Source organism: Serinus canaria, chromosome 12, assembly GCF_022539315.1.
Source record: "Serinus canaria isolate serCan28SL12 chromosome 12, serCan2020, whole genome shotgun sequence".
In the NCBI taxonomy this organism is placed as follows: domain Eukaryota; kingdom Metazoa; phylum Chordata; class Aves; order Passeriformes; family Fringillidae; genus Serinus; species Serinus canaria.
Window position 1 is genome coordinate 5717039 of NC_066326.1, and position 17221 is coordinate 5734259.

The 17221-nt window shown below is 45.4% G+C and overlaps 1 protein-coding gene across 5 annotated transcripts in view; it reads right to left on the minus strand.

Annotated features, from left to right (window-relative positions):
* Positions 1-334: 334 nt before the first annotated feature.
* The window catches only part of SLC25A26 (solute carrier family 25 member 26), an 82990-nt gene continuing 66103 nt past the window's right edge, over positions 335-17221 (minus strand). For all 5 annotated transcript variants that reach the window (XM_050979174.1, XM_050979173.1, XM_050979172.1 and 2 more), the window contains 4 exons: positions 14588-14657; positions 6656-6720; positions 5232-5305; positions 335-779 (listed from right to left, as the gene is read on the minus strand). In XM_050979174.1, coding sequence (XP_050835131.1) covers positions 683-779; positions 5232-5305; positions 6656-6720; positions 14588-14657 — 306 coding nt within the window. In that variant the 3' untranslated portion in view covers positions 335-682. The remainder of the gene's footprint in view (positions 780-5231; positions 5306-6655; positions 6721-14587; positions 14658-17221) is intronic.

Below are 17221 nucleotides of genomic sequence, written 5' to 3' on the forward strand. Positions count from 1 at the left end.
AGCAGCTGAGGGATGAAGACCAAAAGAAGGCAGAGCTCCGTGTCTTTGCACAAGCACAGCTGAAAAATAATACAAGCCTGTGCTGTTACTGGAGAAATATGAGTGTGATTAATAAAGCTGCACTGGCTCCCACACAGGAATGCTTGCTGAGCACCTGTAGGTATAAACAGGAATATAAACTTCCACAAATACAGCTCGAATCAGAAACAAATGGATGATTGTCTTTGACAAAGAGCTCTCCCAAGGCAGGATCCTTTTGGGGCTGTTGGAGGGCAGCAGGCTGTAACTCTATCAGCCCCTTCCCCTCCCCTGTTACGAGGCAGGTGCCACTGAATGATGAAAACTTGCTTTATTTCAGCCTCCCCACTCAGCCCCCAAGCCAGAGCTTTCCAAAACACTTTCCCTGCAGGAGTTCTAATAATGCCTTTTGCAGCCACAGTAATTAGCTGTTTACCCCCCAAACGTTACTTTTTTGGCACAACTCTTCCAAATTACCTCACCCACTTTCCATGCAGGAAAATTTCATGTTTGGGAAACCGGATTATTGCAGGATTTACTTTTCTCTAGCAGGGAGAGTGGCTCCCAGCCTGCGGGACAGCTGCTGGGAGGGCTGCGGGAGGAAGGCTCCGCTCCCAGCCCGGCTCCTCCTCCGGCTTCTCCCGGCAGGAGCGGCCGGGCTGGCTCAGAGCAGCAGCTGCCGAGTCTTCTCGTATGTCCCCAGGAAGATGAAGCCTCCCAGGCTGATGGCTGCCATCCGTGGGACAACACCTGCGAACAAGCTGAAGGCAAAGGAAAGGAGCTTTGAGAGATGAGCGGGGAACGGATGCAGGGGCTTCGGGAAGCAAAGCCAAGAAAAACTCTCTCTTGCTGGTTTCTTAAATCCCACCCCACTACTCACTGCAGGGATCTGTCTGGACTTCCCTAACACAGCACTCCCGAGGTTTGTGGTTTTTAAGCCCTCTCCACACTCCTCGGGTGCAGAAGGAAAAGGCAGAGGCCATTGTGGAGCACTGGGATGGGGAGCTCAGGCACACGGCCACAAAGAGCTGCACACAGGAGGGAACACCCTGTCCCCAGTGCCCCCACAGCCTCTTGGGGCTCAGTGAGCACAGCCAGCCCTGCTCACTGCAGGGGCTCATTCCCAGGAACACACAACAGTGAGGGAGCAGAAATATTCCATTTGTGGCACCTTCACCCTTTCTAGGTGCCTGATCTGCATAGAAATTACCAGGAAACCTGTGCAAAGCCAAGTGTTTGACACATCTAAACTCACAGTTGGTTTAACAGCTTCAGGACAGGCCAGTGTACCCTCCCAGAGCATTACAGGTTCCTTTGTGGCAAACAAGGATTAAACTCGAATCCATTTGGCATCCCACCCCCTTTCCAGATCCATGGCACTCAGCCTGGCTGAGCTCCACAGGGATGCTGTCCCTGGCTGTCCCAAGCACTGCATGGTCCCTGCTGAGGGGGTGTCCACAGTGGGACACTCTGGAATTCCTGGTGAGACCTGGCTGCTCAGGAGCTCCCTGCTCCCGCTGCACAGGGAAACCTCTGGCAGTAATGAGCTCTGCTAAGGAGCCTGGAGCACACAGGCAGATGGAAACATTTTATGGCTTTACTAGACAGCAATTGGGCCTATTACCATAATGACAGCTTTAAAACAGAGTAATTTGTACGAGGCATGTATGGACAGAGCATTGATAGGGCAAATCCTAGGGAGCAGCACACAGCATCCCTCTCCTGCCTCATTACGGGAGCAGGGGCAGACATTTGTTTCCAGAACAGCCCACTCGAGACACAGCTATTACACAAACAGGGGCCCATAACTGAGTTACCCAGGAGCTGCATCCCTGGCAACCCCCATTACCAACCATCACTTCCAAGAATCTGCTTCTCCCAGTTTCCTGTTCCCACCTGCCACCCGTGGCCTCTCCAGTGCACACTTCCCCCATGGGCTCCCTCTCTGCGTGAGGGCAGAGCTCAACAGCTGCAGGGAGGTCCCAAATCCAAAGAGCAGAGCTCTGTGGCAGGTCTGATCCAAACTGGTCTCCTCTGGACCATGCCTGCCTCCATCAGCAGATGAGATAAATTGGGTTTATTTCTGCTGGCCCCATCAGAAACCGCTCTGGTGGGCAGAGGTCTGCTGTCTCGCTGGATTTGGTCTGTGTCTGCAGATTTCACCTGGCACTCTGCCACTCCTCACTTCCTAACAGGAGACTAACAGGACCCCTGCAGTTACCCTTTGGATCACTGAATAATTTAGGTTAAAAAAGGACAAGCCCAAAATAAGCCAGCACTACTGAGCCCACCACTACCCCACATGCCCAAGCACCACGGTTACATTTTTGAACATTTCCAGGGATGCTGATTCTACCACTTCCCTGGGAAACAGGGCAAGGCAATGCAGGGCCTGGACACAGCACAGAGGGGCCAGTGCTGAAAAAAGCACTGTGTGCAACTTACAGCCCAGTGCTGGAGGCTTTCTCCCCCCTGCTTGGCTGCCAGGTGAAATTCCCCCTTCTCTACTCCCCAAAGAGAATTCTCCCTGCTCTCCTCCCCTCAAGGGGCTGCCCAGCACCAGAGGCTTTCTCTGTGCATGTGCTGTTACTGCTGAGGCATGTGCCCTTCTGGTATTTTTCCACTGAAATCCAGATTCATAACCCACACTTCAACAAATAAAGCTAAACGATGTCGAGGGATTGCTATTTCAAAATTAAATCAGTACCTCACACGTGCCAATTCTGCTCTGGCCAGGAAGCTCATGGGAGGAACAGGACACCTGGTGCAACACCACCAGCTCCATCCCCAGCTCTGCACAGGCCACCTCACCAATAACCCTCGTGTTTCTCACCAATAAATTGTGAAGCATCACCACTCCAATAACCCTCGTGTTTCTCACCAATAAATTGTGAAGCTTCATCCCTGGCTTTCAAACACCACCATCTCCTTGGGAGAAAAGCCATCAGACAAGATGCAGACACCCTTTCCTGTGAATGATTCCTCTACTCCTCTGGCAAGAGCAAAGAGGTTCACAGATCCACTCACCCCATCCCTACCCTAACCCCTGCCAGTCCTGGCTCTCCCTTGACAGAAAGGGATGTGGAATTTCTTGGCATGGAGCAGAGGGATTTACTAGGTGCAGACCAGGAAGCTGAGCCCTGTGCTCTGGTTTTAATAAGGTGGCAATAAGCAATGCGTCTTTCTGCCCTCAGAATTCCTCCTCTTCAAGTACGAGATTTATTAGAGGAGCCATAAATCATGTCATGTTGGAACTGGCCAAAAAAGCCCGACATTTTTATTGGTTTTGATTAATAGATTTATAATTGGCAGCAGGCATGGCAGCCTCTGCGTTTATTTTTCCCAAGACTTTCTTCCTTTTCCTCGCAGCTGACGCAGCTTGGCCTCCTTTGCATGTTACTTTTCTCCAGATCTCTTATTGTTTTGATTTCAGCTGAATCGTGTTCCCTTTGGTCCTAGTCCACTGGTGCTATCTTTGGGCAGAGTTTAATTCTGGGTTGTTTAGAAAAGGGCACTGCTGAAACTCCCCGAAAAGAACACAAACACGGATTTTTACTTTCTGCTGTTGGCTGGGGGTGGGGGAGGTTTCCTCAGTCAAATCCATGCCTCTTCACACCCTTCAGAGCTCAACCTCCACTAGCAGCAGACATGGCCTCACTTCTCCCAGTCCCTTTCCAAACATGCCTTAAGAGTCCACCAAGCCCTGCAGGACCAACACTCATCCCCTGCCACATCACCTTGTCCCCTCCGAGAGGCAAACCTGAGACAGCCCATCCCTGAGTGCTGCCGGGGGGCACAGCTGGATGCCTTCCTGGAATCAGTGTTCAGGAACTTCCTGCAATTTGTTTTGAATTATTTCCCACATGTGTAGGAAGAGGGTTGAACTTTTATTAGCTGGGCAGGCAGAGATCAGATGTTCAGAGAAAGCTGTCCCCTGCAAAGCTGTGTTGTGCACAGTGCTTTGGGCAACAAAGGTTAGGACAGTGCCCTGAAGGAGGGAGAGGGCTAAAAATCTAGGGAAAACTACAGGGAAAAGCCCCAAGCTCCCAAAAATCCCTCTGTTTCTCTTCCAGGCCAAAGACAGGTGAGACACAAGCCCTAGTGAAGGCAGCACAGGCTGAACTTCATGGACTGGAGAAGTTAGGACACATATTCACTTTCAGAGGCCAACTACTGGTATAAGACATGCACTCAAAGAGGACAAGGTGGTGTAAGTGAAGCAGTGTCAGTAACAAATAATAATAATTTTGACACCTCCAAATGTTCTGGAAACACCAGCAGAAGACTCTGTGTTCCCACACTGCTCCAAGGTCAGGAGAGCAATTCTCTGTCTCAGGACTGGGCAAAGTGGGCACTTGAGAGACTGGATGGACATCACCTCAGACTTCCACAGCTGGTCAGAGGAAAGTCCAGAACATTTCCACACTCTGGCTGCAGCAGGAAAGCCCTGCAGAGCTGCTCTGTGGCTGCTCAGACCTACTCTTGGTACTCAAGCCTGGCTCAGGAAATTTGCACTTTTGCAATGGGTTCCACACTGCAAAAAATCTGGGGGCACACCCTCAAGGCCAGAGCTAAGAGGAGATTCAAAGCTCACAGCTCCTCCCTCTGCTTCAGCTTGTCCCACTGCTGGCACCACACTGGCATTGCCTGCTCACATTGTGCTTCTCAACAAGAATGGGGAATGGAACAGAGGAGACCTTGCTGGTGCTTTCAAATCTGCAAGAAATTGCCAGAAGGAGGAAAAATTGTCCATTTGGGGCTTTTGGGTCCTGTGCTGACCTCCTCTGGCTCCTCAGGAGAGGGGATTCACATCCCTCAAATGAAACTGCTGAAACTGCCACGAGATGTGCCTGAATTTAAATGGATACAAGTCACAAATGTTCACAGGGAAGAGTCCACCATGGGTCATTAACACAAAGCCACCCTCACCTCTGACACCTGGAGCTGGGCTCAGAGGTTGGATACACTCCCAACAATGCCCCTTTTCTGTACTCTTCCCTGGACACTGCCCCAGCCAGGGCTAAGGTGAGGACACTCAGCCTCCCTCAGGGATTTGTTCTTGGCTACCCCACTGTTGCTCCCTGCCCAGGTGTGCAGCAATCAAAAGGCTTTTCTGTATGCCAGTACTTAAACAGAAACAGATCCCACCCCATCCTCTCCCACCCCCTAAACCACACAGACAACACAACCCCTGAGGTGCAGCACGTCCTTACCCTGACAGGCCTTGTGTCCTCCAGATGCCACCAAGGGCAGCCAGAACATTCCCCCTGGCATTGCTGGAACCAGCCTGCACCACAGAGAGAAAGATTGGAAATGTTGGCAGAGGTTTAGTTATTTACTGAGCTCCTGCCCCTGGTTAGTGCTACACAACAGGAATTACAGACATCCTCATAACCTCCTTACCCCAGGCACAGGCAAAAGCTCCTCATCTCCAGGAATGGAAAAAAGGGTGGAAAGTGAAGCAGAGGCACAGAAGAACAAAACAATCAAGGTCCCAGAGCTGGTCAGTTCAGAACTGGGCAGCCAGTCCCTTCTGCACTACACTCAGCTCTACATCCAGCAGCTGACACTGCAGCAGGACCTTAATAAAAACACACTCTCCAAGCACCAAGTGACTTTGCTGCTCCTTTAGATTTAAAAGAACAAAAAAACCCTGAGTAGTGTATTGCATGTGAAAATTGTCTTGACAACCAGCAGGACTAGAGACACTTAAATTCCATGTGTGACCTAGTTAATGGGAAGTGATTGAAAGAAACTGAATGGTCTCAAAGCACCCTCACTTCTTTCCCTGGTTGCTCAGGAGAGAGGCAGAGATAAATGCAGCACAGGTTTATCACCAGTACTATCCAAAGACAAAGAAGCTGCAGCAGACAGAACCCAGCAATGACAGATAACACAGCAGATGGGACTCAGCTGGGGAGGAGCATGTTAGCAACAAGAAACACCCCAAATTGAGAGATATGAGCAACAGGGTAGAAAACACCCACAGAAACTCCAGAATGCCCATCCTTCACCAACACAGCAGCTCTTTTTAGGACTGGCAAAGGCTTTAGGAACATCCACCTGCTGAGGGCTCTTGGTGGCTCTCAGCTCTGCCTTGGGTCAGTGAGATGATAATGGGAACACCAGACTCACCAGCAATTTCTAAACTTATTGAACTTACTGACCTTATAAGCAATCTTCCTTCTGCCCTGGTTGGCTGATATTGGCCATCACAATCTCTATAGTTTAACATTTTACAACAGAAAATCCAGTACCAAGCCCTCCTCAGAAAATAGGTACAGACATATCAAAACAGCAGAATAAATCCCTGAGGAGCATTTTAACTTTGGGTTAACTCTGACTCTGCAAGGCTTTTCTTCTAAAGACACTGCATGAGAGTCTGCAAGCTGAGCACGAGCCCAGGTCTGTTCCAGACAGCTCCCTTGGGAAGGGACCAGAGAACAATTTAAGGAAAGGAACACAACAATTTCATTAGTTCTGCATGCAGTGCCTGTTCACATCTACTCCTGCCTTCTAGGACAGGAGCAGGAATGGTTATTAATAGGTGCTGGATTTCATTCTGTAAGGACCCTACAGAAAGCCTGGAATGCCCAGGCCATTCCCTGGCCTGTCTGGTGGCCTCCTTCCCTCTTACCTTTGCCAACATAATTCTTGTCTTTGCTACGTCGAGCGGTGTGGTGACTGCAGCTGCAAATCCACCTGAGAAAATTAAAACACCAAGCACAAGTGAGACATTGTTGTGTGAATATGAATGCCACACTGCCTATAATTCCCAGGGCTGTGGTCAACACTGCTCTGTTATTAATGCCTACAGCACGTTCCCTCACGTCAGAGCCCAGGTACGTCTGTCCAAGCTCTGTACACAGACCTTTTGTTACTGTGTATTGACTTTAGAAAACAGCTCTCTGCTGCTAAACTGTAAATCCAAACATCCCCAGGGACATGACTGTCTTTTTGTTCTGTACTCTCTACATACATGAACATAGGAAGGTTGTAAGGATAACAGATTCCACTTCCAACATCTACAGCAAGTTTGGAAGGAAAAAAACTGCTTACTCATTTGCAGAGATGGGAAAATAAACCAGTCACACTGTGTTCTGCCTAGAGAATGAAAGTCTGACCATTTGAATGCTGGAAAGACAGAATCATGCTCTGTATCTGACACACATATGCTTGGGCTACTCACTAGAAACACACAGACTGGATCTGGGACTGTTCCAAGGAAAAAAGACAAGTCATTGTTTGGGATGGAGCTCATCTCCAACAGATTAAATCAGCTCCACTTTGGATAACAACAATGTGAAGCTGCCCAAGGGTCTCAGGAAATTGTCAGAAGTCTGCTGTCACAAGTGCCATCTTACCCTCAGGGGCACTTTTATTCTCTACTCTCTCCCAAACTTCACCCTTGGAGATCATTACTGCCACTTGCCCCAGCCAGCTCAGCTGTGGCTTTCCTCCTGAAAGCCAGAAATCTTCAGCTTATCCATCTGCATGTCTCACCCCCAAATGTGTGTGTCTGGCTCTGTATTTTAACCCTGTGACTACAGCCTGGCTTCTTGAGCTATCTAGGGACCAGCCCTGCTGCTTTTCCTCCCAGGATTTTATTCCTTCCCCTTATTTCCCCATCCTAAAATCAATTCTAATCTTTCTCACATCTGTTCAAAATATTTCAAGAGAGTAATTCATGCTGAGGAAGAGCCAAAGTGAAGGAAACTTCTAAAATGCAGGAGCAGCAGCAAGTGAAGAATGAAAGGGGAAGAAAGGGGGGAGAAAAGAGAGCAAGAGACTTGTTCTGAAATCTTTCTTCTTGCTCCTAATTTTTTCTTTTCTCTGAGGCTTGCATAAATCCTGTATCTGCCACAGCCGGGAACAAAGCGACTCCAAAGACTGAAGCCTACACAGTGCCCAGGGAATAAGCTAAAAATAATCTATTTTCTGTTCCAAGTTTTATGGAATGTAGAAAAATTGATCTCTCTTTTCTTGGGATGGGAGAAGGGAAAAAGCATTTCTTCTAAAATCTGTAAAGTAATAAAAAAAAAGATAAACTCCCTGCTGGCTTGTGCTTTTACCTGCATCTTTCTTTCTCAACCACCTTAACTTGAACATATTAAACCCCTGTTTTATGACAGAGCAGGCTGGGCCAGCTGGCACCCTCCTTGACTTCTTACAGTTAATTAAGGAATGTCCCATGACAGTTCAGGAGATGCAGTAAGGCACATGTGCAGTCCCCTGGATCTCAAACAAGAATAGCAGGAAAGTTGAGTTGGTGAGCAGCCCCAAATGCCTTTTGGGAGGTTTTGGGAGCAGCTTCCACTCCCACGTGGTTCACTCTGCCGGAAGCTTTCTAGCAGTGATACCTCACTAAAAAGCAGAAAAATGGGCTGTACTCGAGAAGTCAAAGCAGAAACTATGAGCAAGTTAAACTAAATTCCAGTCCATTCTTGGACCTTCTTTAAGGTCAGAAAATCTTTTTATTATGAGCCAGTTTTTGCGTAAGTGACCAAAAGGCTTTGAGAATGGTCCGGATAGAAACTTTGGTACTCATGTCAGCAATGTATTTTTAGAATGGTAAAAATAATCTCCATGGAAAATAGTGGCTTTACAAGTCTGGATGTAGAAGCCCTTCCTTTGCCCACAGACCAAGCTAAAATTAAACAGTGAACCACATGGCTGTCAGGTCTGTATCAAGCAAAAAAATCTCAAAGCATCTCAAAGCATCTGATGGCAAAACTTTAGTCAGACTTATGTCCCTTATCAGATCCCTGTAACTTTTTTTATGCATTTATTCCTAAGAGTTTCTTACTGGCAGCAGCTTCAGTCTTGGCTGATAGATTGGTTAGAACAAACACAATTTATTCTGACACAATGTTCCCAAATTCTTATCTGAAAACTTTAATCAAGGCTGATTGGTTTTCATTTTTTCTCCAGCTGACATCTGGATCTTCCCTACTCCTTCGTTATTAACATTTCAATGTTTCTTTTTCCATCACTGGGAAGTATTTGGTACAGATTTACCAATCAGTTCAGAATGGCAACAGCAACAATAAAATGCTTCATAAGCACAACAAGCAGCAGGATAGCGGCTAAATTAAAAGCAAGTTTGTATATGCTTGACAAAAACATGAGATTAAAGCTAGCATTTGTTGGGGACTGCTTTTTATTGAAGGCAGAGAGTCTGACAAAATGAATGTTCTCCAGCCTTAACTCTAAATGTCCAAGCTAATTTTAGATTGACCTCTTAAACTTAGTACCCAGGTATCCAGGAAGAGAATTAAGGAACTTAAAACTTGACTGCTTCCAATCACCAGATTGATACAACAGACACAAACTGTTAAAGCCAGTCTATCCATTGAAAATAGGAGGGCTGTGCACTGCACTAATCCACCATAGGGCCCAACAGATCTTTAAATCACTTAATTATTTCATAATCATTCAGTTCCTGCTGTCACTGAACTCACCAAGAGCTGCCATAGGATGCTGGAGTCTGCTCCACTAATCAGCAACCAGGAAAAGCATCAGAGTATCAGGTGGACAAGAAAGGCCCAGACACATGGAGCCTCCCACTCCTAAATCATCCTGGTTTCTCTGCAGAGCTGATGGAGGAAAAGGAACCTTTGCAGGCAGTCTGTGTCCAGGCTCACTCACCAACTCAAGGCTCCTCTCTCCCTTGCCCTAGACAGAGCTGGGGATGACTTGGGCTCAGCAAGTAGGCTTAAAGATGGATTTTCACATGAGAGAAGGCTCTTGGCTCATTAATACTTCTAGCAGAGTAAATTCCTCTATTGGGAAAATAAACCTTCATGCAGTAGTGGAAAATTCATCACCCATCTCCCAAGAAGTTACAATGGTCACTGTATATTCACACTTTACCAAGTCAGGGTGTTAAACAGAAAATCCCCCTGCTACTCACACTTTCCCAGTGACCAGTCCTTGGTGGAAGTGCTGGTGACAGACATCTGCAGAGCATGATTTACCTTTACTTGGCAATAAGAATAAATAGACTTGAAGACTTATAATATTCCCCTAGGTTGCTGCTGGCATCTTCTACCATTTTAGCTGTCATACACAAATAAAAGCAGCAGAACTGAGGGAAATACTTCACCTGGGAACAATACATAACCCTAGGCTCTCACAGCCTGTAGAATTTGCTGCTACAGGAAAATGTTTCTCAGGTACTTAGACACAATCCTCAAATAAAATCTTATGAAGGAAGAAAGACAAATTCTCCTTCAGTTTTGGCATCTTGCTTTTCTGTACCATTTTAACTTTTCCTCACCTTTTCTGCAGGGTTCAGGGAATCCTTCTGGCCATTACAGGGCTTCTCCCTGAGTCTGAGTTCCTGTCACATGGCCAGACCTCTGCTCTCTCTTCTGCAATACCAGTTTTGTAGGCCAACCTCATTTCAAGAGACAGGAATTTGCTCCTTGTTGGAATTAGCCCATCTTAGGAAAAGAAAAACTATTCAGGTCAAACTGTACTATTGGCTTTCTTCATTATTATTTTCTGTACTGACACCTGGAAGTTACCCAGGACCTTGTTTTTTGTTAATAAACAGGGTTTTTTTCATTTTCACTCTGGTATTCATTTCTCTCATTGGCAAAAAGGGATTATTGGAGCTCTTCTCCTTAGAGGAAATGTTCATTCCAGGGCGTTTTCTCCTGAAATTTGTCTCCAAACCAAGACATGGTTGAAAAACTGAGTGGCTCTGGTCCAATGCTAAGCCTCACAGCATCCTTTTACACTGACTGATCTCCAACTTCACAAATGGCATTTTTCAGAACTCTTCAATCAATAAGTTCTTATTTGAACTTTTATTTTATTGGTATCATTTAATTATTTTTTTTAACAGGAAGTTTATTCTGCTCCTTTATCAGTGTGGGAACGACACCTGCCTCTAGCAGAGCAAAGTGATCCAAGAACCTCTTTGGATTTCAGCAGAAATACCAAGACAAAGCACTGCTCCCTCCAGAGATTTAACCAATTCAGGGCTAGAAGCATGTTCCAAGCAGACTCTGCAGGGAAATCTTGAGAACTACTCAAAAATTTATTCAGAGCTATAGAGTTAAAGAGGCTTTTAGACACAGTGTGTAATCTTGTCAGAGCCGATTAGATCAAAACAAAAGTGAAGGGAAATCCTCCCTGTTCATGTGCAAAAAGCTCTCCTTAGTGTATTATGACTCACTGGACTTGCACCTCCATTCTTGGTGACTTTGTCACCACAGAGCATTAATTATTAATGTTAAGCCACACTTTTTCTTATGGCAGTGAGAAAGAAGGCATCTTAAAGGGGGCAATTTGCAGTCACATTAAATGGATATTCAGGGTCTTTGACAAGCTGGGGATCACCTCAATGCTCCAGGGCAGTGCTTTTCTTTTCCAACAGCTAATGCCCAATGGCAGGATTTCCTTGCCACTGTCCCTCTTGCATGGAGAACACAGGAAGCCCAGCAGCTCTCCTGGGACAGCCTGCCTTGGCACACTGCAGAGCTGAGATGGTCCAGTCTAAGCCCAGAGGCGAGGTTTGGTTCAAACACAACCTCAGGCTTAAAATCTCATTTAGATTTAGATCTACCCTTGGGTTCTTCCCCACCACTGCTCAGGTATCACCTTTTCCCACTCCCCAAATACTCCAAACATCTCTGTTAAGACACCAAAGATGATGATAAAGCTGGACAAGGCCTTGAGGGATTAAATTATTAACAGATGAGTCAGGGAGGATTACGAATCTCTAACATTTATGTTCATTCCTATTACACTTCCATAAAAAGCCCATGGATCACATAAATCCATTTTACATATGAAGGCTGAAACTGCTGCCATTTCACAGGCACTGGGGATGGAATTCAACAGATTGTTGCTCTTGGTTCTGTCTTCACCAAATAGTTATAACCAACTCATACAGACACACATACACATGTGTGTGCCATAAAGGGAAGCTAAACAGGACTTTTCTTTCAGATTCTTTCAGACTATTACCCTGCCCCTCAGGACCTTTAACATATTTTTAGAAAGTATTGAATTCAAGCAAAGAACTCAGGAGAAAAGCCTGTCTGTGTGATTTCACCATCCCACTACCATGGTGGCATTTGAGGGCATCTGTGTGCAAAAGTTGCTTTTTGGATAACATTCTCCTTTTAAGGATAATAACACAATGATTTAAAATCACTTCTATGCACACATCCATCTTGTTTTATTCATAGGGTACTGGTGAGATTTTAATTTTTTTTTGTTTTGGGATGGAAAGAAAGGGATAAGAGTTTGCTTGGCCTTTTCTTCCCTCATCTGAAGCGACATATAGGTAGTTAATAATTTTTAACTCTGGAATCCATTGTTCAGAATGCAGGAAATTATTTTTCCACTAGCTCCCCTCAACAAGAAGGCTAAATATTTTCAGTGAAACAGAATGGATGCAGTACCAGAACAGATCAATATCAGAGCCATCTTGTTAACATATCTCAGAGGGAGGCAATGGAGACAGAGGAGAAGGTTCTGATCCAAAAAGAGCTCAACCTCCTGAGCTTTGAAGGAGCTCCTCAAAGGACACATGAGAAAAGAAGGTTACAATGCTGCTGGTGAAAAGGAAATAATAGGTAGACAAAGAACAGAGAAGAAAAAGCTACCTGGAGGAAGGGTAACCCAGAGAATATCCATCCTCACCAATTACAACATGAGCTACAAAATCAGACTCCTGCTCTGCAAAGTTTTGTGCTTGGGGAATAGAACCTAGGAAGGCAAGCAGGCTGAAATGTCTCACCTACCAACACACGGACCTGGAGTCTCCAGGACCTGGTGTCTCCTCCAACACGAAGTGTTGGTGTCCCCAGTGTGTGCCAAAGGACAGTGACACATGTCCATGCTCAGCTGTGCCTCTGGAGGCTCCTCCTGCAAGATTTCTGCTGGACAAGGAGCAGACACTGCTGAACATCTATTAAACAGTAGCAAGTCCAAGCACAACTGGTCAGAATCAGGACATACAAGAAGGAACTGGAGGCACTGGGCTAAATTCCCAACAGAGGCACCAAATCTGACCTCAGGAAATTACTCTGCAAGGCTTTGGGTAAATCAGATAACCTTTCCAGCTCTCTAAACATGCCTGAACACAGTCTTTGTATCAATCTAACTGTAAAGAAATGAGGAGTGTTAAATTAATGAGCCCCATCACACCTGCAGACATACAGATTGCATTTTAAAGCATTTTCAGTCTGTTAGTTTGATTTGTTTCAAAACCAAAATGAATGATCTGCTTCATTCGCTCTTACTGTGTTTGCACTGATGGATGAAGTCAGTGTAAAATCCAACAGCAGGATCTTAAGCAGAATAAAACTCCCTTCCCATCAGCATAAACAGAAAAAGTACAGCTGGACAAGACTACAAGAGGTCACCTAAATATTCCCTCAGCCCCAGAATGGAATCAGTTCTACCTCAACCATTCCCTCCCTGCTCACACACTCGATCTCTTAACTCTGTGCAGCCACAGCCACGCTGCCTCCCCTCAGCTGTGCAGTTTCAGTGCCCTCCAAAATGAAGCCTCAGTCTCTGCTGGAATTCTGCTGCTATTAATAATTCATTTCCCCTAACAGAACTTATTTTAAAAAAATTACATACAATGTAATGGCTCAGAGTTTGTAAGTTATCAAAGAACAAGCTTTGCTTTTGATAATCTCTATTTCAAGAAATGCTATAATTTCTCTTTAAACAGGATTTATTTTTTCCACATATTCTGTTACTAGTTTGGAATCTCAAAATGTATTTTAGCTCCTTGGGGAAAAAGCTCTGGCTATCCATCCCTTTACTATTAATCTGTTTTTTCTATTAAGACAGTTGAATCTCTCCTCCCTCAAACTTGTCAGCTATACTGATGAGTCATTAATTGATTTCTTTTTTCCCCTCTTATTGTTTTTTTTGGAAGCAAGTACAGTAGGCTAAAATCAAGCAAGAAGCCTACTGAAGAATGCAATTAACTTCTGGCTTGTTTGGTAACAAATAGAGCAGTATTGTATTCTGCCACCCTTTATTCTCATTGTAGTGTCTGGAGATTGCCCAGATGTTTCATCCTCTGGGTTTTTTTTGCTGCAGAAGGCTTTTGCCTCCAGGCTGAGCAGTGCTGGCCCTCTGCTCTCCTGCCTCCAGTTAATCTAGGTGGCTGTCAGAGCTGTCACAGGAATGGTGAATCACGGCCTCTGCAATCACTTCAGCCCCTGGGGAAGTGCTCGGAGCGAACAGCTGCACAAACCCCCACCCAAACTAAGTTTCTCCTGGATGTGGATTTTACAAATCAACTTTGAAATAATCACAAAGCCTGACTGACAGGCCCACAGTTTCTAAATAACAGAAATTTGTCAAAAACAAATTGGTTGTCTTTCAAACAGACACCCTGCTTGAGTCTTTTTTTTTTTCTTCTTCTCTTTCCTTTGCTGACTTTCCCATTTCCAAACAACAACTGGATCCGTTTTCTTCTAAACAAACTTGAATTACAAAGGAATGTTGTTCTGCTATACTTAATAGATTTGCACATTTTTCCCTTTCTTCTTTAGTCTTTCCCAGTATAACATATAATCCTTTGCACCTGCAAAAGCTCCACAGACTGCTGACTGCCAAGAATCCACCACGTGACCCTGCTTCCATGACCAGAGATCCTGTGTTTAAAGAGAAAGGAAAATAAAAAGTTATTAAATGTTTGAATCTATCTGATCCCCATGCGAGTTAACTCTGAGGATGGGAACTTAAGTGAAAAGCTATTTTTGTGGCATTTTTGAGTGATGTAATAAGTGATTTTTCCCAAGGAACTTGTGTACTAGAACAAGCAGATGGAGTGAGAAAGACGTCTGGAACTGAGGAGGGCTTGAAGCAAATTGCTTTCAGGGAATTCATATGTATGTATTTAAGCCTGTGGCCATGCAACTTTGCAAATATTTTGTGAATTTATTTTCTTTCTGGCAGATAAAACAGCACAAAGCAAAACACTGAGCATGAGGGCGGCATGCAAGAACCAATATCAGCTCAGCCCAGATGTACAAAAGGCTCCTATTTAAAATGAACAGTTTCCATGAGACACAAGTCCTGTTCTCTCCCCTACATTTCTTAAACCAACCCTTCCCCTCACACTCCCCAAAATCCCCATCATTAAGAAATTACTCTTATCACTCCCATTATACCCCAAAGCAGGTGTGTCTCTGTTTTTCACTTGGCGTCCTTAGGGACCACACACCCTCCTCCCCATGGCTCCCACACACCCTGCTCCCATCCATTTCCTCACAGCAGCATTCAAACACACACATTGAAAGCCCCAACGAGAACAGTGCCTTCCAAAACCACCTCTCAAGTCACATCACACAGTCTGATGAGCCCAGTCAGTATCAGCAGCAAACAGCAGTGTCTGCTGGGAGGGGTTTTCCCTGGCACCTACAGGGTTTTCCCTGTGTTCTCCCCTCCTGCACCCTGCTCCATCACCCCTTTCTCATCTCCTGAAACACTTCCCATTGGAAGAGAGGTTTCTGGTTTATGATGTGAGGATCAGTACTGAGCAAAAAGGGATGGGATCTACGGCCCTTCTGAGGCGCACCATTGAGAAATCAGCAATTTCATTTTATAGCTGTGGCATTCTCCTTCTTGTTAAAGCCATATTACTTCTGTACTATAAAATTTTCTTAGAAGCAACTGGATAGCAGTGCTAGGCTGAGATTATTGCTCTTGGGCTCCTGGTCTGCAGTGCAGCCACTTTCCACTGGAGCAGGAGAGCTCTGCTCTCGTTTGCTGACTCTTCATTTAACATGCTGTCCTCGTGACTCGCTTCTTCCAGCTTGGCTGGCGGTTAGATTTCAGTTGAATGTTTTAAAAATCAAACTGTTCAAGCAACAATGGCCAGCCACAATGTTGTTTGGTATCCTGCCACAGCTAAATAGCTGCAGCTCTGCTGTACGAAAGCACTAGAGGGGTTCCAGCCTCTCTAATGCTAGCCATTCTTTTCCTGGTGTTTTTGGTATGGGCTGCTATTCTGCCATCACCCACAGCAGAAACTGATTTTCATTTCATAAATAAATAAATAGAGATTCATAATTCTTCAAAACCATAATATGCTTTTCTGGAATAACTTACAGTCTTTGGACATACAGTTCTCTTGTGACTCAGTCCTGATGGAAGGACACACTCCCCTAGACAAACTACCTTCCAGAGTATCTGGGTACCATCAAAGCATAAATCCCACCTGCAGCACCCATCTGCAAAACACTTCAGGTGCTTAAGAAACCTTGAATTGAAAGCCAGGTTTAAAAACTGAGCTTCTGGAGCCACAGCTTTCTTTTGATAGAAACAGAATTATTGTATTTTTCTTTTTTAACCCATTCTCCAAACATCTGTACATTTACAGTTAAGCCCAAGAACTCAGAACAGTTTCTGCTGCCATGTAAAAATGCACTGTGCAAGAGCTGCTGGAGGACTAAGAGGAAAACCAGGCCATTAATACAGACATTCATGGCTTTGCCAGAAGCCCAGCCTATTCTCAGTCATGATGGGGTTTTATGTTAATGTCATTGTCCAAAGAAGAAGGAAAAGGTCATTCTGATTTCTTGGCATGTAGCTCTAAAATCTAGTTTCTGATAAAGCCTGGCTGCCCAGGACAGCTCTGCACAAAGAGCCTCTGCCAAGCAAGGCAAACAGTGATGAATTCCCATTATGCCTGCAAATTGACAACAGGTATTTGCAACAGTCATGCAATATGGAAAATGCTTTAAAAGGGTGGAGCCAGGAACAGTTCAATTAAATTAGGGAAAAGGAGAATTGAGGCTGGAGAACAGGAAGCAAATTCCCCAACAGTGAGGTCTACTGAACCACGGAGCCAGCCTCCCCAGGGAGGAGAGGAAAGCCCTCTCCTTTGAGTCATTTAAAAATAGATTGGAGAAGGCACTCAAGACTGAACTGTGGGGAATAATCCTGCCCTGGCAAGGGCAGGATGAGATGACTTCATGTGTTTCTTTCCATCTCCAATTTCGGTGATTCACCCAGAGCTCCAAACCTGAGCATGCAGAAGAGCAAGAGGGAAGCAGGGCACGAGGACATGGTCCTGGAGGAAGCCAAGAGGAACAAGTGTCACAGGGCCAAGAGGACTGGCAGGACTCCTCTCCAAATTCTTTCTAACCACACGTTGCTGTGGGCCAGGATGACGTGCTGGAGGTCACACATGTTTTCTCTCATAGCCCATGGA